At 46.3% G+C, this 21,949-nt stretch overlaps 1 protein-coding gene across 1 annotated transcript in view; it reads right to left on the bottom strand.

Annotated features, from left to right (window-relative positions):
* The window catches only part of COL18A1 (collagen type XVIII alpha 1 chain), a 782,170-nt gene that overhangs the window by 349,054 nt on the left and 411,167 nt on the right, over nucleotides 1-21,949 (bottom strand). Inside the window, exon 11 of the mRNA XM_030210084.1 lies at nucleotides 2,164-2,250. Coding sequence (XP_030065944.1) covers nucleotides 2,164-2,250 — 87 coding nt within the window. The remainder of the gene's footprint in view (nucleotides 1-2,163; nucleotides 2,251-21,949) is intronic.

Below are 21,949 nucleotides of genomic sequence, written 5' to 3'. Positions count from 1 at the left end.
AATTTAAACCCCACTAATCAACAATAATGAGTAAACTTTGGTCTCTTGTACCCGTTCCCTTCACTCTTTAATCACCTTAACAAAAGAATAACTTTTTAACATATTATCATTCTTTTCTTTTACAGGACATCCCTCTGCAATCAGCAAACCCAACAGCGATCAAATAAGTATTATTTCTTAGTTCTCTCTCATTCTTCAACTTGTCACTTTGAATCTGTATCAATGTTACTATCAAGAATTTGATTCGTTGTTTCCCTTTCTCTTTGCAGGTATTTCCAAGATCTTCACTCCCGGGAGACTCTAGGTAAGTATATTCCTATACAGTTTTATTTTTAATGCACTCCTTCACTCCTCTTTCTATTGCAGTGGTACTTAGCTGTAGGGTCCACGGAATCTTTCTTGCGATGGGGCCCTTCTTTTCTCCGAAATAGTTGTTCTTCTCAGCCGTGCAGTCTTCTTGCTACACCTCACACTTAACAAAAAATAACTGGAGACAAAACCCTGTCTTCCTATAAATTTTCAGCAACCTTCATGAGATATTAATCAGGGTATCAATACTGTGACCAACTTTTCTAATTAAAATAAAATTAATTGAATATTCCCTTCTACACACCTATTCTGTATTGCAGTTCCCTATTCTAAGCGCTGCAGTGCTTTGCTGTCACTCACTCTGCTCGATTCTTTCTCTCCACCCAGAAAGTAAACATTCTATCCATATCTTTTTTGATGCTTAGGATAAGAGAAACTCCAATAGACTCATTTTCCTCTTTTTTGAATCCTAAAAGAAATGTTTTCCCCCCTTTTTCACTTCTAACCTATAGTAACTCTCCCCTTTTCCTCATTCAATCCCCTTCACCCTTAGGCTTTAACCTTTATCAATCATCAAACAGCTTCACTTTACTTCAGACTTCCTTTACACTCTTCCTCTACTACCCTATTTTTTCATACTCATTCCCACATTTCAATCCTGACAATCCTATTTTCCCTCTCAATTATACTACAATTCTTAATTCCCACTCAGAGCTCACTCACACAACATCCTTCTCCTTCAAAGCAGCAAGCTCATCTCTAAAATGCCACTAACACCCGTTTCCTAGGAAACCCAGCCTTGGCTTGCCATTCCGAGCACTCCCCAGCCTTTTTCATTCCAAATTACACTGCTAACCAATGGAATGTTGGCCAGCACAACTTACTCTCCATTTTAATTACTGTTTTTACAGAGAAACCAATAGAAAAAAAATATTTTTTTTAACCCCTAGTTACAAAAACGTCTAGCAAATGGCCATTTTCAAAACAAAGTTGGATGTTTTTCTATTTTGAAAATGGCCAAGTTCACTACTGGATTTTTGGACTTTTCTGCAAAACAGCCAAAATTGAATTTCGATGTCATATCGAAAATGCCCCTCATAATGTATATATGTTCTTTATGAATCTAAGTGCAAGCATTTACACCAGCTCTATGGCTGATGTAAATGATCAATATATACACACAGAGCTGGAAAAGGATCACACTATTATCCTAACACATCAGCATAATATGATCCATTAACTATTTTTCAATGTGGTGATACTCACAAAATATGGAGGAAAAGCCTCAAAAGATATCAGGAGGAAAAGCCTCGAAAGGTATTGGGTCACTCCATTGTTAACTGCTTTCAAGCTAAGTCAACCTTAAGGAGCCCCCTCACTCATCACGGGCATAAAAACCTCCTCTTAAACCTTGATTTTACTTTGCTAGACTTCACCAGACTTTTAATGTAGAATTCAAACTTATCTCTGCAGCTGTTCAGTCTCGTGTAACTATCCACGGCCAATGATCTATCTATAACTATCACGGTAAATGATCATACATAAAATACAGGCATATTTTTGACCTAATACAATAGTATTCTATAATGAAAAGTAGGCAACTAGTTTTCTTTATAGGATAGTCTCCAAACAGGTGCATTCTATATGCCTAAAAATAAGCATTCCTTTATAGAAATAACCTCCACATGTCTACTGGAAAAATGTCCTTAATTTGTAGTACATAAAGCTGTAATAGTGGAGAGAGATTAGTCTGGTAGCAGGGATTATGAGACCCATGGTGAGTCATAGCATGTATCAGACTTCTGGTTTATGTAGCAACTATGCAGGTCTATTACTTCTATTACATGAACTTACCAATTTGTCATGTTTAGAGGTAGGTCTAGGAGGCCCTGGGGGTCCGGGTAGACCTGGAGGCCCCCTCACTCCAACTCCTGGATCACCCTAAAAATAAGAACTGCATTAGTTATCATATACCATGATATCAATTTTCAGCACAAACAATTTATCCATACAAGACAACGGTGAATGAAAAAGTCTAGCTGCTGAATATGCACATATAACATCACACAGAAAGGGTTATGCTAAGAGTGGCCAAAATTTAGCACTGTCTATATAACTTCAACCACCACCTCCAGAACAACTCTAAGCTTGCTCCATTAAGGAAAGATAAATTTTAGCCATATAGCAATTTATGGGGTGTTTCATGTGTAAACCCTCTTTTATGTGCATAAAACCCTATGGATTGTGAGTGAAAAGTATATTTGGTCTCAAGATGGTGCGTACTTTTATGTGACCCACAAGTAAGTGTGTTTGGGGGGGGGGGGGGGTCGTACTGGTGGAGCATAGGCAGAGTCATGACATATATATGTAGCTTATAAAATAAACTTCACCCCTTACGTTTACAGAGGAAAATGTATACAGCTACACTTTAGCTATGATTCTGATAGGCTTTGTGAGGCTATTATATACAGATACATAGGTAGGTATGTATGGCATGTGTAGACTGTGTGCACATGTAAATGGCAATTTCAGAATGCCACTATTTACATATAGAAATGCATAGATTAAAAGGTGGCACATTTTGGGTGCGCCAAAAAATGTGTTATTTCCCATTTTACAATGGGAATAGATGTAGTTAAAAATATTTTCCTATAATCTTTTGCACCTCGAGGTATGCATATGCTTCTGCAAAGTGCTCATTTTCACTACAGCTTGAAAGGACTGACTGAGGAGCTAATTATGCTAAGACCCCCAAGGCACTGTGTTCATCCTTCAAAATGTAAAAATTTACTTGTTGGAGCTTTACTCCTTATATATACAAGTAGAACATGGCTCTTACCAGTGGCATCTCCAGACAAAAGTATCTGAGCAGGGCCGTGCCGATGCGGTAAGCGAGGTAAGCGCCGCAGGGGGGCGCCCACCTCTGGAGGGCGCCGCCGCGGTGCTTACCCTCGCCCGCCGAGGCCTTTAAATCTTTTGGTCGCCCCGGGTGTCACCAGAAAGGGGGGTGCCGCCGCTCCCGCTGCTCTTCATCCTGGCACCCCCCCCCCGCACCAGCCCTTTAAATTTATTTGCCGACGCGATAGCGAGCGCAGCACCTCGTGTGGAAGTAAAGGAAGCGGATCCGATCATCTCATTGGGCCTTCCCTCACTGTCCCGCCCTCCTCTGACGCAACTTCCTATTTCCTCTAGGGCGGGACAGTGAAGGAAGGCCCAATGAGATGATCGGATTCGCTTCTTTTACTTGCACACGAGGTGCTGTGCTCGCTATCGCGTCGGCAATTTCTTTTTAAAGACGGGTGGCAGGGAGAAGACGAGGCAGGGCGAGGGTGGGGGACAGATGAGGTGAGGGGGACTCGGATGGGCAGAAGGGACTGGGTGGGAGCCAGATGGGGTGAGGGGGACTCGGATGGGCAGAAGGGACTGGGTGGGAGACAGATGGGGTGAGGGTGGGGGGCACTTGGATAGCAGAAGGGACTGGGTGGGAGCCAGATGGGGTGAGGGGGACTCGGATGGGCAGAAGGGACTGGGTGGGAGACAGATGGGGTGAGGGGGACTCGGATGGGCAGAAGGGACTGGGTGGGAGACAGATGGGGTGAGAGTGAGGGGCACTTGGATAGCAGAAGGGACTGGGTGGGAGCCAGATGGGGTGAGGGGGACTCGGATGGGCAGAAGGGACTGGGTGGGAGACAGATGGGGTGAGGGGGACTCGGATGGGCAGAAGGGACTGGGTGGGAGACATATGATGGGGTGAGGGTGTGGGGCACTTGGATAGCAGAAGGGACTGGGTGGGAGACAGATGGGGTGAGGGGGACTCGGATGGGCAGAAGGGACTGGGTGGGAGACAGATGATAGGGTGAGGGTGGGGGCACTTGGATAGCAGAAGGGACTGGGTGGGACACAGATGGGGTGAGGGGGACTCGGATGGGCAGAAGGGACTGGGTGGGAGACAGATGGGGTGAGAGTGGGTGTCGTCGTCGATGATACGCTGAAACCTTCTGCTCAGTGTGCTGCTGCGGCTAGGAAAGCGAATAGAATGTTGGGTGTTATTAAGAAGGGTATGGAGTCCAGGTGTGCGGATGTTATAATGCCGTTGTATCGCTCCATGGTGCGACCGCACCTGGAGTATTGTGTTCAGTACTGGTCTCCGTATCTCAAAAAAGATATAGTAGAATTGGAAAAGGTACAGCGAAGGGCGACGAAAATGATAGTGGGGATGGGACGACTTTCCTATGAAGAGAGGCTGAGAAGGCTAGGGCTTTTCAGCTTGGAGAAGAGACGGCTGAGGGGAGATATGATAGAAGTGTATAAAATAATGAGTGGAATGGATCGGGTGGATGTGAAGCGACTGTTCACGCTATCCAAAAATACTAGGACTAGAGGGCATGAGTTGAAGCTACAGTGTGGTAAATTTAAAACGAATCGGAGAAAATTTTTCTTCACCCAACGTGTAATTAGACTCTGGAATTCATTGCCGGAGAACGTGGTACGGGCGGTTAGCTTGACGGAGTTTAAAAAGGGGTTAGATAGATTCCTAAAGGACAAGTCCATAGACCGCTATTAAATGGACTGGAAAAATTCCTCATTTTTAGGTATAACTTGTCTGGAATGTTTTTACGTTTGGGGAGCGTGCCAGGTGCCCTTGACCTGGATTGGCCACTGTCGGTGACAGGATGCTGGGCTAGATGGACCTTTGGTCTTTCCCAGTATGGCACTACTTATGTACTTATGTACTTATGTACTTGGATAGCAGAAGGGACTGGGTGGGAGCCAGATGGGGTGAGGGGGACTCGGATGGGCAGAAGGGACTGGGTGGGAGACAGATGGGGTGAGAGTGAGGGGCACTTGGATAGCAGAAGGGACTGGGTGGGAGCCAGATGGGGTGAGGGGGACTCGGATGGGCAGAAGGGACTGGGTGGGAGACAGATGGGGTGAGAGTGAGGGGCACTTGGATAGCAGAAGGGACTGGGTGGGAGCCAGATGGGGTGAGGGGGACTCGGATGGGCAGAAGGGACTGGGTGGGAGACATATGATGGGGTGAGGGTGTGGGGCACTTGGATAGCAGAAGGGACTGGGTGGGAGACAGATGGGGTGAGGGGGACTCGGATGGGCAGAAGGGACTGGGTGGGAGACAGATGATAGGGTGAGGGTGGGGGCACTTGGATAGCAGAAGGGACTGGGTGGGACACAGATGGGGTGAGGGGGACTCGGATGGGCAGAAGGGACTGGGTGGGAGACAGATGGGGGTGAGAGTGAGGGGCACTTGGATAGCAGAAGGGACTGGGTGGGAGCCAGATGGGGTGAGGGGGACTCAGATGGGCAGAAGGGACTGGGTGGGAGACAGATGGGGTGAGGGGGACTCGGATGGGCAGAAGGGACTGGGTGGGAGACATATGATGGGGTGAGGGTGTGGGGCACTTGGATAGCAGAAGGGACTGGGTGGGAGACAGATGGGGTGAGGGGGACTCGGATGGGCAGAAGGGACTGGGTGGGAGACAGATGATAGGGTGAGGGTGGGGGCACTTGGATAGCAGAAGGGACTGGGTGGGACACAGATGGGGTGAGGGGGACTCGGATGGGCAGAAGGGACTGGGTGGGAGACAGATGGGGTGAGAGTGAGGGGCACTTGGATAGCAGAAGGGACTGGGTGGGAGCCAGATGGGGTGAGGGGGACTCGGATGGGCAGAAGGGACTGGGTGGGAGACAGATGGGGTGAGGGTGGGGGGCACTTGGATAGCAGAAGGGACTAGGTGGGAGACAGATGGGGTGAGGGGGACTCGGATGGGCAGAAGGGACTGGGTGGGAGACATATGATGGGGTGAGGGTGCGGGGCACTTGGATAGCAGAAGGGACTGGGTGGGAGACAGATGGGGTGAGGGGGACTCGGATGGGCAGAAGGGACGGTGGGAGACAGATGATGGGGTGAGGGTGGGGGCACTTGGATAGCAGAAGGGACTGGGTGGGAGACAGATGGGGTGAGGGGGACTCGGATGGGCAGAAGGGACTGGGTGGGAGACAGATGGGAGAAGGGGCATGGAGCTGGAACTGGGGTCTGAAAAGTGAGCAGGAGGGAGAATGGGGTCATGCCTGGGGCAGGGGTGGATGGGAGAATCAATGGATCTGGAACTAGGGGCAGCCGCAGGTGGGAACTGGGAGCCGAAAAGAGGGGGCAGTGAGAGAGGGGGGATAGATCCTGGATGGAATGGGGAGTGAGAGGGAGGGCAGACCCTGAATGGATGGGAGGGGGAAAGAGAGAGGGCTCATGGTGAATCGAAGGAGCAGAGAGAAAGGGCAGACAGTAGATAGAAGGGAGTGAAAGAGCAGACAGTGGATGGAAGGGGGCAGAGATAGAGGGCAAATGCTAGAGGGAAAGGAGAGAGAGAGGGCAGATGGTGGATGGAAGGGGGAGAGAGAGATGGCAGACTGGGGCAGATGGTGGATGGAAGGAGCAGAAATAGAGGGCAGATGTGGATGGAAGGGACATTAGAGAGGGCAGACACTGGAGAGCAGAGAGAGAGCGAAGACAGATGCTGGATGGAAGGAAGACGGTGAAAAGAAGATAAGGAAAGCAGAAACCAAAGACAAACTGTAAATATATATTTTTATTATTTTGCTTTAGGATATAGTATTTTAGCTGTGTTAATAAATGTTTATAAATAGAACATGTAAATAAGGTAATCTTTTTATTGGACTAATTTTAATACATTTTGACTTAACTTTCAGAGAACAAAACCCCCTTCCTCAGATCAGGATAGCATACTGTAACAGCACTATACTGTATTGACCTGAGGAAGGAGATTTTGGCCTCTGGAAGCTAAATGTATTAGTCCAATAAAATGGTATTATTTTATTTTCTGTATTTGTTTTATTTCTATTTGTTAATTTGTAAAGTGGTGATTGGTATTTGTTAGTTTTTTCAAATTTACATCTGCTGTCTTTATATTTTGCACAGTACTAGGGGACATTTTCTGTTTCTGTGGTGTTGCATTGTATGCAGAGTCTGGCATCGGGGGTTCAGTTTAATTTTTGTCTAAATAGAAAGTTTATGATTACTTATCCTATAGTGGATTAGGGTGTATCTGTGTTTGAAAAAGACATGGCTTTCAGTTGGCATTGACTGTGCAGGATCTACGATCTGTACTATTCTGTCTGGTTTCGTTTTACAATAGGTGAATTGATGTTCTAGTGCTGACTGTAGTGTTTAAGATGCTTTCCTTTTCCTTGTGTGACTCGTAGAAACGACTGCTTATGGTATGGTAAAATTGCTCTATAGGTCGTGAGTGTTTTGTATTCTCGGTATGCCTAGTACTGGATTTGGGGGGGGGGGGTGTTAAACAATGACCGGCCCCGGGTGTCAACTACCCTAGCTACGCCACTGCTGCCGACGTCTCCCTTCCCTTGCACTCGTTGGTTCCCTCAGTGTCCCGCCTTCTTCTGACGTCAGAAGAAGGCGGACACTGAGGGAACCAAGAGCGCAAAGGAAGGGAGACGTCGGCAGCGCTCCGCTTTCACTGACGCTGCTGCGACTGGAAGTAAAAGATTTAAAGGCCCCAGGGTGCGGAGGGAAGGGCAGAGAGGCATGGATGGGAGGGCAGGGCCCAGGGAGAGGACAAATTGCTGGAAGGGAAGGGGAGGGGAGAGAGGATTGCTGGCTATGGATGGAGGAGGGAAGGGCAGAGAGGGACAAGGATGGACATGGGGGCCCAGGGAGAGGACAAATTGCTGGAAATGGAGGGGAGGGGAGAGAGGAGGATTGCTGGCTATGGATGGAGGAGGGAAGGGCAGAGAGGGACAAGAATGGACATGGATGGGAGGGCAGGACCCAGGGAGAGAGGAGAAATTGCTGGAAATGGATATAGAGCAAGAAATGAAGAAGAAAGGAGAAAAGTAAAGAAATAAATGGAAAGGAAGCCCTGGAAATGGAGTTAAGAGGACATATAGCAGCAGAATCAGATACTGGACCAGCATGATTGAAAAAAGAAAGTCACCAGACAACAAAGGTAGAAAAAAATTATTTTATTTTCATTTTAGCGTTTAGAATATGTCCACTTTGAGAATTTACATCTGCTATCTTATTTTGCAATGTATAGCAATTTGTTTCTAAGAATATTGCTGACAATTCCTTTCAGTGTGGCAAGTGGTGAGCGATCATTTTCACGGGGGGGGGGGGGGGGCGCCAACTGATAGTCTGCAGGGGGGCGCCAGAGACCCTAGGCACGGCCCTGTATCTGAGGTGTCAATGGGGGTGCAAGAAGCTACACATGGAAGGGAGAAAGCCAAAGTAACATTCTGCACATGTTTTTATTTAATTATGTATTTTATTTCTTGGGATTTATTAACCACCTTTATGAAGAGATTCACCCAAGATGGTATACAGCAGGTACAGTTTAACATCAAATTTACAATTTTGTTAACAGCATAACAAAAGTAAAATAACCGAGAATAAACAAATGCAATAAAAGAAGTGAACTTGAAAACAGTAAACTGAAACCTAATAATAGAACTACTATGAAACAATATAAAAAATACACATTTAACAGCACTGGAATTCAAATACCAGAGATATACAGTGGGGGAAATAAGTATTTGATCCCTTGCTGATTTTGTAAGTTTGCCCACTGACAAAGACATGAGCAGCCCATAATTGAAGGGTAGGTTATTGGTAACAGTGAGAGATAGCACATCACAAATTAAATCCAGAAAATCACATTGTGGAAAGTATATGAATTTATTTGCATTCTGCAGAGGGAAATAAGTATTTAATCCCTCTGGCAAACAAGACCTAATACTTGGTGGCAAAACCCTTGTTGGCAAGCACAGCGGTCAGAATCTTCTGTAGTTGATGATGAGGTTTGCACACATGTCAGGAGGAATTTTGGTCCACTCCTCTTTGCAGATCATCTCTAAATCATTAAGAGTTCTGGGCTGTCGCTTGGCAACTCGCAGCTTCAGCTCCCTCCATAAGTTTTCAATGGGATTAAGGTCTGGTGACTGGCTAGGCCACTCCATGACCCTAATGTGCTTCTTCCTGAGCCACTCCTTTGTTGCCTTGGCTGTATGTTTTGGGTCATTGTCATGCTGGAAGACCCAGCCACGACCCATTTTTAAGGCCCTGGCGGAGGGAAGGAGGTTGTCACTCAGAATTGTACGGTACATGGCCCCATCCATTCTCCCATTGATGCGGTGAAGTAGTCCTGTGCCCTTAGCAGAGAAACACCCCAAAACATAACATTTCCACCTCCATGCTTGACAGTGGGGACGGTGTTCTTTGGGTCATAGGCAGCATTTCTCTTCCTCCAAACACGGCGAGTTGAGTTCATGCCAAAGAGCTCAATTTTTGTCTCATCTGACCACAGCACCTTCTCCCAATCACTCTCGGCATCATCCAGGTGTTCACTGGCAAACTTCAGACGGGCCGTCACATCTGCCTTCCGGAGCAGGGGGACCTTGCGGGCACTGCAGGATTGCAATCCATTATGTCGTAATGTGTTACCAATGGTTTTCGTGGTGACAGTGGTCCCAGCTGCCTTGAGATCATTGACAAGTTCCCCCCTTGTAGTTGTAGGCTGATTTCTAACCTTCCTCATGATCAAGGATACCCCACGAGGTGAGATTTTGCGTGGAGCCCCAGATCTTGTCGATTGACAGTCATTTTGTACTTCTTCCATTTTCTTACTATGGCACCAATAGCTGTCTCCTTCTCGCCCAGCGTCTTACTGATGGTTTTGTAGCCCATTCCAGCCTTGTGCAGGTGTATGATCTTGCCCCTGACATCCTTAGACAGCTCCTTGCTCTTGGCCATTTTGTAGAGGTTAGAGTCTGACTGATTCACTGAGTCTGTGGACAGGTGTCTTTCAACAGGTGACCATTGCCGACAGCTGTCTGTCATGCAGGTAACGAGTTGATTTGGAGCATCTACCTGGTCTGTAGGGGCCAGATCTCTTACTGGTTGGTGGGGGATCAAATACTTATTTCCCTCTGCAGAATGCAAATAAATTCATATACTTTCCACAATGTGATTTTCCGGATTTAATTTGTGATGTGCTATCTCTCACTGTTACCAATAACCTACCCTTCAATTATGGGCTGCTCATGTCTTTGTCAGTGGGCAAACTTACAAAATCAGCAAGGGATCAAATACTTATTTCCCCCACTGTAATACAATGTTAGCATAATACTAATGATATACCTAATAAGAATTATTTAGAACATTCAACTAACAGATATGATGCTAGAGATTTTCTACAATACGGCTTACCATATAGCTAAGGGACCAAGAGCAGATATATGATGGAAACAAGATGCTTGGTACAGAGTCAGCTGGGATAATTTGATGGTTAGCTAAACTTGAGGCAAGTTCGTTGTATAGTTAAGCAAGAGATAAGGAACTGATCTACGTTACACTGTGTGTAGCAATGAATGTGCAGAATGAGTGTATAGTCAGTAACCCTATATATTAAAACCTTGGGAGAATAGCCAGGATTTCACCTGCTTCCTGAAGAAGAGGTAGTCTCGAGTTATACGTAGCTCCTCTGGGACTAAATTCCAGAGCACGGGGGCTACTCCTGAGAAGGCTCACTGGTGAGTATTACATCATACAATTTATTTTGACGAAGGTACAGATAGTGATGACCATTGAGAGGACCATAGAGGTCTTAAAGATGTGTAAAGGGCTAACTTGTTCTTTAACTACTCTGGCCCATTTTGTCTGAGGACCTTGAAAATTAAACACAGAGTTTTAAATTTATCCCTGTAAGGTACTGGTAGCCAGTGTAGCTTTTGTAGGAAGGGTGAGATGTGGTCATGACACTTGCAGCCTTCTATCAGTCGTGCGGTAGCATTCTGAATTAATTAGAGCTAAAACAAACTTTTTTTTGTTATATTTGTATCCCGCGCTTTTCCCACTCATGGCAGGCTAATTGCAGCTTACATGGGGCAATGGAGGGTTAAGTGACTTGCCCAGAGTCACAAGGAGCTGCCTGTGCCTGAAGTGGGAATTGAACTCGGTTCCTCGGTTCCCCAGGACCAAAGTCCACCACCCCAACCACTAGGCCACTCCTGCACTCAGTGTATAGGGCATTACAGTTGTCTAGTCGTGATGTTATCATGGCATGGACTGTGGTCAGACTCATCTTTTCAATATATGGAGAGAGATTTTGATTTTGTAGTTGCCGTAGGTAATAGTGACAATTTTTGAAGGTTGTTTGAATTTGTGGGATCAGAGTGAGTGATGAGTCTAGCAGTATCCCAAGATTCCTGACCTGTGATTTTAAGGGGGGGGGGGGAGTTCATACTTCCCAAAAGGTATTTTGAAGTCGGGTATTTGTCCACTTGTATTTGGTACCCAAAGAATCTCTGTTTTGCTTGGGTTCAGGCAGAGTTTGTTGTTGTTTGCCCGTTTCTGAGTTGCATTAAGGCAGGAAGACAGTTTACTCAGCACTGTGGGTAGACCTTTAACATTTACAATTGGTTCAAAACACTGCCATCAAACACATCACTGGTCACAAAAAATGTGATCATGTCACCCCTTTACTCAAAGCAGCGAACTGGCTTCCAATAACATATCATATAACCTACAAACTGCTCCTTCTTTCTACAAAATTCATCAGGAGAGCCAGCATATCTGTCTTGCTTTCTCATTCCGTATCGTCTGTCCCGTACACTTAGATCTGCCCAACAAAACCAACTCGTAATCCCCTCTTTTCTTCAAAATCAGATACGACACCACCAGAGCATCTATTGTCTCAGTTCAGGGCCCTGAGCTCTGGAATAAATTGTCAGACCATTTACGTCTATCATCATCCCTACAGAAATTCAAGGTAGACCTGAAAACCTTTTTATTCACTGATGCGTATAGCTAGTAATTCATGAACTATCAGAATAGAAAAACATAGTAACATAGTAGATGACGGCAGAAAAAGACCTGCATGGTCCATCCAGTCTGCCCAAGACAAACTCATATGTGTATACCTTACCTTGAATTTGTACCTGTCCTTTTCAGGGCACAGACCATATAAGTCTGCCCAGCAGTATTTCCCGCCTCCCAACCACCAGTCCCGCCTCCCATCACCGGTTCTGGTACAGACCGTACAAGTCTGCCCTCCCCTATCCTCTCCTCCCAATCACCACCCCCTCTTCCCTCCACCTGCTCCGCCACCCAATTTCAGCTAAGCTTCTGAGGATCCATTCCTTCTGCACAGGATTCCTCTATGCATATCCCACGCATGTTTGAACTCCGTTACCGTTTTCATCTCCACCACCTCCCGCGGGAGGGCATTCCAAGCGTCCACCACCCTCTCCGTGAAAAAATACTTCCTGACATCTTTCCTGAGTCTGCCCCCCTTCAATCTCATTTCATGTCCTCTCGTTCTACCGCCTTCCCGTCTCTGGAAAAGATTTGTTTGCGGATTAATACCTTTCAAATATTTGAACGTCTGTATCATATCACCCCTGTTCCTCCTTTCCTCCAGGGTGTACATGTTCAGGTCAGCAAGCCTCTCCTCATACGTCCTGGAACGCAAATCCCATACCACCCTCGTAGCCCTCCTTTGCGCCGCTTCCATTTTTCTAACATCCTTCGCAAGGTACGGCCTCCAAAACTGAACACAATACTCCAGGTGGGGCCTCACCAACGTCTTATACAGGGGCATTAAAACCTCCTTTCTTCTGCTGGTCACTCCTCTCTCTATACAGCCTAGCAATCTTCTAGCTACGGCCACCGCCTTGTCGCACTGTTTCGTCGCCTTCAGGTCCTCAGATACTATCACCCCAAGATCCCTCTCCCCGTCCGTGCCTATCAGACTCTCCCCGCCTAACACATACATCTCCCTTGGATTCCTACTCCCTAAGTGCATCACTTTGCATTTCTTCGCATTGAATTTTAATTGCCAAACGTTAGACCATTCTTCTAGCTTCTTCAGATATTTTTTCATGTTTTCCACTCCCTCCGGGGTGTCCACTCTGTTGGAAATCTTGGTGTCATCCGCAAAAAGGCAAACTTTACCTTCTAACCCTTCGGCAATGTCACTCACAAATATATTGAACAGAATCGGCCCCAGCACCGATCCCTGAGGCACTCACCTACTCACCTTTCCCTCCTTCGAGCGAACTCCATTTACCACCACCCTCTGACGTCTGTCCATCAACCAGTTCCTAATCCAGTTCACCACTTCGGGTCCTATCTTCAGGCTGTCTAGTTTATTCAAGAGCCTCCTGTGGGGAACCGTGTCAAAAGCCTTGCTGAAATCTAAGTAGATGACGTCCATAGCACGTCCTTGATTTAATTCTCCTGTCACCCAGTCAAAGAATTCAATGAGATTTGTTTGGCATGATTTCCCTTTGGTGAAACCATGTTGTCTCGGACCTTGCAACTTATTGGCTTCCAGGAAATTCACTATCCTTTCCTTCAGCATCGCTTCCATTACTTTTCCAATAACCGAAGTGAGGCTTACCGGCCTGTAGTTTCCAGCTTCTTCCCTATCACCACTTTTGTGAAGAGGGACCACCTCCGCTGTTCTCCAATCCCTCGGAACCTCTCCCGTCTCCAAGGATTTATTAAACTTTAAGAGGACCCGCCAGAACCTCTCTGAGCTCCCTCAGTATTCTGGGGTGGATCCCGTCCGGCCCCATGGCTTTGTCCACCTTTAGCTTTCCAAGTTGTTGGTACACACTCTATTCTGTGAATGGCGCTTTATCCACCTCATTCTCAGGTATACTTTTGCCAGTCCCTCTCGGTCCTTCCCCAGGGTTTTCTTCAGTGAAAACAGAACAAAAGTATCTATTTAGCAAATTGGCTTTTTCTTCATCATTTTCTACATAGCGTTTTGTTGTATCTTTTAGTCTCACAATTCCCTTTATAGTCTTTCTCCTTTCACTAATATACCTGAAGAAGTTTTTGTCTCCCCTCCTTACATTTCTAGCCATTTGTTCTTCCGCTTGCGCCTTCCCCAGACGTACCTCTCTCTTGGCTTCTTTCAGTTTCATCCGGTATTCCTCCCCGTGTTCCTCCTCTTGAGATTTTCTAAATTTCTGGAAGCATCATGGATATTGAAATTCCCCCACCCCCCTTTGTGCTTCACCCCAGCTTTTCTTTAATTATTGCATTTCTTCCTCTCTTCCATCACTGGCAGTTACCTCTACACTTCTATCCTCTCTCTTTCATTTTGATATTGTAAGCCGCTCAGACAATATTTGATAGGTGGGGTATAAACCCTTAATAAACTTGGAGACCTGGAGAGTGGAGAGAGAGAGAGAGAGAGGGAGATGGAAAAGCTGGTAGGTAGATGAAGGTGAAAAAGGGACCAACAACTAGAGGGTAAGAGAAAGAAAGAATAAGGGTAAAATCTAATGGGCAGACACAAACACAGAGAAAAGTGGAGAGAAAAAAAATCAGTGGCAAACAGATGTAAAGAAGGAAAGGAAGGAGGACAAGAGGAGAGAGAGAAAGAATGGAAAGGCAAACATTGTAAAGACTGACTCAAGGAAAGTGAAAAGGAGACTGGGATCAGCTCAATAAGGAAGAAACAAAATGTCCATACAACAAAGAAAAAAAATATTTAATACTTTTTAAAGATTGAGGTGCATCTGGTTTGGGAAATGTACCTTTTTTTTTTGTATTTTGCAAAATACAGAAGAAAATGTATTTTTGTTTCTCTTTACCATATTGCACTACTTATAGAGTCTGGCTTTCTTAGGTGAAGGAGAGGGAGGGGAACGCCATTTCTGATTTTGTGTACATATTTTTTTGTGGACCTCTATTTTGTGAGGACAGTGGTGTAGCTAGGATGGAATGGACCCTGGTGGAAAAATTCAGATACATCCCCCCTATAACACCATTGCTCCCAAGGGGTTGAGGATGGGAGTCAGGGATGCATATTTCCCAAAGCTGACATATTACAATAAAGTCAGAAAAAATATCTTTTTTTCCTATCTTTTTTTGTCTGAGCCTGGCTTTGTTCCTAGTGCCCCTCATCTACTTTTTGTTTTTCTTAACTCTCTCCAGGGTCTCCTTTTAGACATTTCTTCTTTATGTCTACCATCCATCTGTCTAGCATCTCCTCTCTGTGTCCCTGTCTTTATTGCTCCCTCCAGAGCTAGCATCTCTTTTGTGTCCCTGTCCCCATATATAGCTTCTCTCCCCTCTCTTCCCTTCCTCCTGAACCCCCAAGCCCCTCCCCCCATATGGACTGGTGTCTCTTTCCCTCCATTGGTCCAGCGTCTCTCCCCCAGTCCAGTCTATCCCCCCCACTTCCCTCCGCTCCTCTGCCCCCCTTAGTCCAGTATCTGCCCCCTCTCTTCCATCTCCCCTTTGGTCCAGGTCTCTCTTGCTCTCTCTCTCTCTATCCCGTTCCCCAAGTCCAGTGTCTCTTCCTCGCTTCCCGTGCCCCCAGGTCTGACATCTGTCTAGCATATCCCCCTACCCATGTCAGGGATCTGTGTTCCACCTCAGTCTCTCCCCCTGCCACTCCTTTAAACACTGTGGTGGGTCACAGCAGAGGAAGCACCAAATGCTGCTCCTTGACTGGCATCCTGTCTCTCTGATGTAACTTCCTGTGGACGGGATGTGATAGAGGAAAGACTCCACCAGTTAGAGAGCAGCTTTTGGCACTGCCTCTGCCGTGACCAGCCAAAGCATTTAAAGGAGTGGAGGGGGGAAGTGGAGAGATGCTGGAACTATACCCGGTTTGGGGGGGAGAGGGAAGAAGAGAGGAAGAAAAAAATGCAATTTCAGGTGGCCCCTACCATTAGGTGGCATGCGTATTTTGTCAGGCTTACTCAATGGTGCTAGGCCCCTGAGTCTGCCCATGTTTATTTATTTATTTATAGCATTTATACCCCGCTCTTTCCCGCTTGATAGCAGGTTCAGTGCGGCTTACAAGGTATGGTACAAAGTATCACAGAGATAATACAAAGTGTGGTACAGAGTGTCACAAAGATATCACAGTTATAGAGAGTAGGACAGTAGGACGAGACGTGGGGGAGAGGATTGGAGTATGGGTGGTGCTAGTTCTATATGTGTATGTGTGACTGGGGTGAAGGATTCTGCTAGCATATAGTGTCTGTGTAGGAATCTGTAACGGTCTAGCTTGTTTTTGGGTTTTTTTGGCTCTTAATAGTTTCTTTCACTTCACTTTAACCATGCTGGCTGTTTGTTCTTCTTCCCACCTTTGGAAATACGTGGAATGCATCTGGTCTGGGGTTCCAAGATACATTTTTAAACAATGTCCATACTCGATTTAAACACCTAATGCTTTGCATCTAACTTCTAACATTTGCAGTCGATCCTTTTAGCTTCTCGTTTCTCAGCAGCAGCTATATTGGTGCTTTAGGGCCCAGTGTAATATTTTAACCTCCTCCCTACCAGCAAGTCATCCGGGACGGACACTTTGACCGCAGCTATGCTCTGCTGGAGCCAGTCAAAAGCTTGGCCATTACGTTTGCTGGGGAGCACCAAGGGCCTTAGGCGCACACTGTTGATAAGAACAAGTGCACTGGGACGAGCCTGAGCAGGCTGGCGAGCCGCAGGAGTGTACCTTGGCCTAGAATAGTAATAGGGAACGGTCTGTGACTTAACAAAATATCCTCTGGATGAGCAGGCAGAGCAGAAGACACCCGGCATGAGAGAGAAGATATGGTATCTGTATACTTCTTCATTTAGTCAGCGACCTCCGACCTCAACATTCTCTCCAAGGAGGTTATCCCCCGGCAAGGGGCATCTGCCAATCTTTGCTGAATAGAATGTTCCAGGTCAGAAACACGTAGCCATGAGAGTCTGCATATCGCTATACCCTGGGCAGAGATCCTGGATGCCACATCAAAAGTGTCGTAAGTGCACCTGGTCAAGAACTTGTGACACGTCTTCTGCAGCTTGACAAACTGATGAAACGGCTCGGCCTGCTCCGGAGGGAGCGCATCGACCAAGTCTGACAGATGCCTCACCGAGTTCCGCAAGTACAAACTCGTGAAGAGCTAGTATGACTGAATATAGGCGATGAGCATAGCCTGATACATCTTTCTCCAAAAACAGTCCAGGGTTCTAGCTTCTCTGGCAGGGAAAGCCGAAGCATAGTCCTTAATACTCCTGGCTCTCTTGAGAATGACACGGGGACAAAGTTTGTCCCCGACCCCACCTCTGCAGGGTTCTGTCATCCCCGCAGGCCCCATCTCCATCCCCGCCCACGCAGACCCCATCTAAATCCCCACCCACGCAGGCCCAGTCCCCATCCCATTCCTGCAGGTTCTGTCCCCATCCCCGCCCCTATGGGTTCTGTCCTCATCTGCAGAAGCCACGAACAATTATGATTTTATATTTAAATATTTTTATTAAAGTATAAAAAGGAATATGCTGTGCAACTGTAGTGTATAAATTACAAATAGAAAACAATCATAACAGTGAGCAGCTATAATAACCTTCCTCACCACCACCCTCTACCGTTCCAGCCCCAACAATAGCTCATTTCTACTACCCTAAGGAATCCTAATCCACCATGTTAAAATGTCCAGGGGTACAAAATACAATCCGTTCTGAATGCCCTAGAGGGGAGAAATATGCCTTATGAAGCATTGTTATGACTTTTTAATCTGTGGATAAATAAGAACTCATCAACAATCTCAGGATTCAGTCTAGCTCTCCTGTCTTCCAGAGTCCCTTTCTGCATTAGAAGATGTCTTAAGTACATAAGTACATAAGTAATGCCATACTGGGAAAAGACCAAGGGTCCATCGAGCCCAGCATCCTGTCCACGACAGCGGCCAATCCAGGCCAAGGGCACCTGGCAAGCTTCCCAAACGTACAAACATTCTATACATGTTATTCCTGGAATTTTGGATTTTTCCAAGTCCGTTTAGTAGCGGTTTATGGACTTGTCCTTTAGGAAACCGTCCAACCCCTTTTTAAACTCTGCTAAGCTAACCGCCTTCACCACTTTCTCCGGCAACGAATTCCAGAGTTTAATTACACGTTGGGTGAAGAAATATTTTCTCCGATTTGTTTTAAATTTACTACATTGTAGTTTCATCGCATGCCCCCTAGTCCTAGTATTTTTGGAAAGCGTGAACAGACGCTTCACATCCACCTGTTCCACTCCACTCATTATTTTATATACCTCTATCATGTCTCCCCTCAGCCGTCTCTTCTCCAAGCTGTATAGCCCTAGCCTCCTTAGTCTTTCTTCATAGGGAAGTCGTCCCATCCCCGCTATCATTTTAGTCGCCCTTCGCTGCACCTTTTCCAATTCTACTATATCTTTCTTGAGATGCGGCGACCAGAATTGAACACAATACTCAAGGTGCGGTCGCATCTTCTCAGAAGATGTGCTGGTAGCATGATGTACAGGATCCCCCATACAAATTTTGCTAGCTGTGGCCAGCATGTTTTTCAAAAAAATCAAAATACTGTTGTCTGCATCACTCAAAAATAAATAACAGTCCAGTTCATTAACAGGCTTCAAAGTAGAAAATGACACAGGGACAAAGATTGTCCCCAACCCCATGGGCTCTGTCTCCATTCCTGCTCCATCCTCATGGAATCTGTCTCCATCCCCACCCCATCCTCATCCCTGCAAGCTCTGTCCCCGTCCCCATCCCTGTGTCATTCTCTAGTAACTGGGACCTCACAAACCTAGGTTCACTGTGAATCCTATACTGGGTGTCAATTTTCTTGGGGACCACAGGGACAGACAGAAGGGATGCCCAGTTCCGTACAAGGACTGCCTTGAGTACCTCATGGAGAGGAGCCGTCATTGCCTCCTTAGGAGGGGAGGTGTAGTCCAGGACCTCTGGTATCTTGGCCCTGGGCTCATCCTCCACTTCTACAGGGAATGGAAAGGTCTCAGCCATTTTCCGTACAAAAGAGGTGAAAGAGAGGCTCTCAGGTGGAGACAAGTCTCCTCTCAGGTGGAGGGGAGGGCTCAGTAGGAATCCCATAGGCCTCATCGGAGGAAACGTACCTGGTATCCTCTTCTGATTCCCATAAATGCTCCTCTTTGGTGTCAGATAGCACTTCCCTAAGCAATGTCTGAGACCTGGTCCGCCTCGATGCCGAGGACCCATGTCCTTGAGAGCGGCGTCAAGAAACTGGCTCCTGCCTTAACTCTGGTGAAGCTTCCTCCACCGACGTCAAGGGAGTTCCAGCCTGGGTAACTGTTGACACCACTGTCGCAAGCAGCACCAGTGTTGGGGGCCTTGAGGGACAGGTGAGGCTGCGCAGGAGGTATGATAGGCGCAAGCACCCCGGATACTGATACACATTGCTGCATAAGGCCATCCAGAAGCTCAGAGAGAAAGGCCAGGATGCACTCATCGAGGGCCGCCATCGGGAAAGACTGTGGCGTCGGCTGAGGTGCAGCCTGCAGAATTGCTGGGTCCGGTGCAGCAGCAGGATCTCAGCTGCTTGGAGACACATGCGTCAGCACCTCTTGGATAGAGAGGGAGCAGTCCTCCTGGCAGCGATGCTTCTTGGGTGCCGAATCCCTTGGCATCCCAGAGGCCCCAGCACCATGTATCGAGGGAGATCGGTGACGGTGCTTTTTGGCCTTCGCCCGATGTATGTCACCCATGCTCCTCAGTGCCGACGAGGATGACGTCAAATCCTCCCGTCGCCTCGGGGGTCGGGTCCAACAATGGACGGTCCTGGGGGGCCTGCATAGCAGAAGGCCTTGAGATGGGTGGAGACCCACTCAATGCCTCACTGCTCCCAGTGTCACGGGGTCTCGAAGCAGCCATCCCTACCTGGACTCCCGATGAAGGGGCAACACTCAATGTTGATGTCAACATTGAGGAACTGGACCTGGCTCCAAAAATCTTTGCATATTGAACCTCTCGGGAAACCTGGGACCTCATTTTCATACGAAGGCAGATGACACAGTTGGCAGGGCTATGGTCGGGCCCAAGGCTCAAAAGACACCAAGAATGGATGTCCTTCCCCGAGATGGTCCGGTTGCAAAGAGTACAATGCTTGAAGCCACTGGGAATCTTCATGGACATGGAAGGAAAAACCACACCAGCCAAATCAAAAGACGTGATGATGCCTGAAAAAGGGGGAAAAGGCACAAAAGAAACCCAACTGGGCAGACCTAAAAATGGCCCGCATCGAAAAATAAAGGAAATTTATACGCTGGGCAAAAACTAAAAAATAAAGGACTTATTTATTTTTTTTTTTAAAAGGCAAAAAGGGAGTGGGTAGAAAACCGCAAAAGACACTCAAAAAACAAAGAAACACTCTAAAACGGGCGTGTGAGGAGCCACCACAAAAAGCAGCTGTTCCTCACGTGGAAAAAGCAAAACTAAGGCAGGCACGTTCGTGCAGCGGGCGGGAAGGCACTTGCGCTGGAACGCGGCTTGTGCTCCTTAAAGCTCTAGTTTTTTCTATGGCAAATCTGCCAGGCAATGCAGGATGGCATCTACCCACTTGTGAGAATAAGCAAGACTGCCTGTCCTTGGAGTTTTAATAACTTTTTAAAATGCTGAATATTGAGAAATTTGTCGAATATTCAGTGGCAATAAATTCCACCAGTTTGGAAATTGATAAAAGAACGTGCTATTAAACAGGGTTTCGTATTTGGACTAGGGCATTGTAATATGGTGATGAGTGTCTGACTGAAAGATGGATTAAAGTTCCTTAGATATAAAGGAGAATAACCATAAATTATTTACAGATTCATAGAACAGAATTTGAACAATATACGAGACCTTACTGGAAGTCAGGAAAAATTTCCCAAGAGTGGAAAAGCGGACACAAACCTAGATCGATAAATTAGGCATGCTGCAGTGTTCTGTAGTGTTTGAAGTTGAAGACCCTCACTTAATCCCACATACAGAACGTTACAGTGGTTCAAAAAAGCAAAACTAAAGACTGTACCAGTAGCCTATATGCTCACTAATTGAAAAAAAGGATCTGATCCTTCTTAATTTCCACTATTAAAACCTTTTATTATCAGTGAATTAGTTTCAGGTTCAAGTGTTAATTTCTCATCAAAGATAACACCCAGAATTTTTAGCTGTTTTTCTAGTTGGTAAGAAATACCTTGAATAGTAATACAAGTTTCTGAAAACAGTTTGTAGGAATTCCCCAGTACTACAAATTTGGTTTTGTCACTATTAAGTTTCAATTTAAAAGTGGTTGCCCAACTAGAGAGAATATTAATACCATCCTAAATTACCTGACAGATAGAGAACAGTGATGTATCAAAGGTATAGGTTCTGAATGTCTTTATGCAGGGTATTTGTGTTATTTTGCAAAGTGTCTGGCCTTATTAGAAAGCAGGTTCTTGGCACCCAAAATAAAAATGCTCACAGTCACTATGTATAAATGGGAATACACAACTGAACATGCAGGGTTTATACTGACACTGTAGGAGTGGCGGCCGGATCAGAACTGACAGGACTACCTCAAGGCCTGTGCATATTTAATCAAGGACTTTGGCTTCTTTATACCACATTCCAGACCTGAACTTTTACAGAACCTTTACATTCTCTTGTACTGTGCCTTAACTGCAAACTGTCAGCTCCTGCTTGCAAGATACCAAAGTTGCTGGAATAACTGTTTGAGACAGGATGCAGGTGCAGTAGATAACCGCTTGTAACAATTAGTAGCCAAGGCTTGCACACAAAACCAGCCTGCACGTAGACGCTACATGACTAA

This window comes from Microcaecilia unicolor, chromosome 7 (genome assembly GCF_901765095.1).
Source record: "Microcaecilia unicolor chromosome 7, aMicUni1.1, whole genome shotgun sequence".
Classification (NCBI taxonomy): domain Eukaryota; kingdom Metazoa; phylum Chordata; class Amphibia; order Gymnophiona; family Siphonopidae; genus Microcaecilia; species Microcaecilia unicolor.
This window is presented reverse-complemented; position numbering and strand designations above follow the sequence as displayed.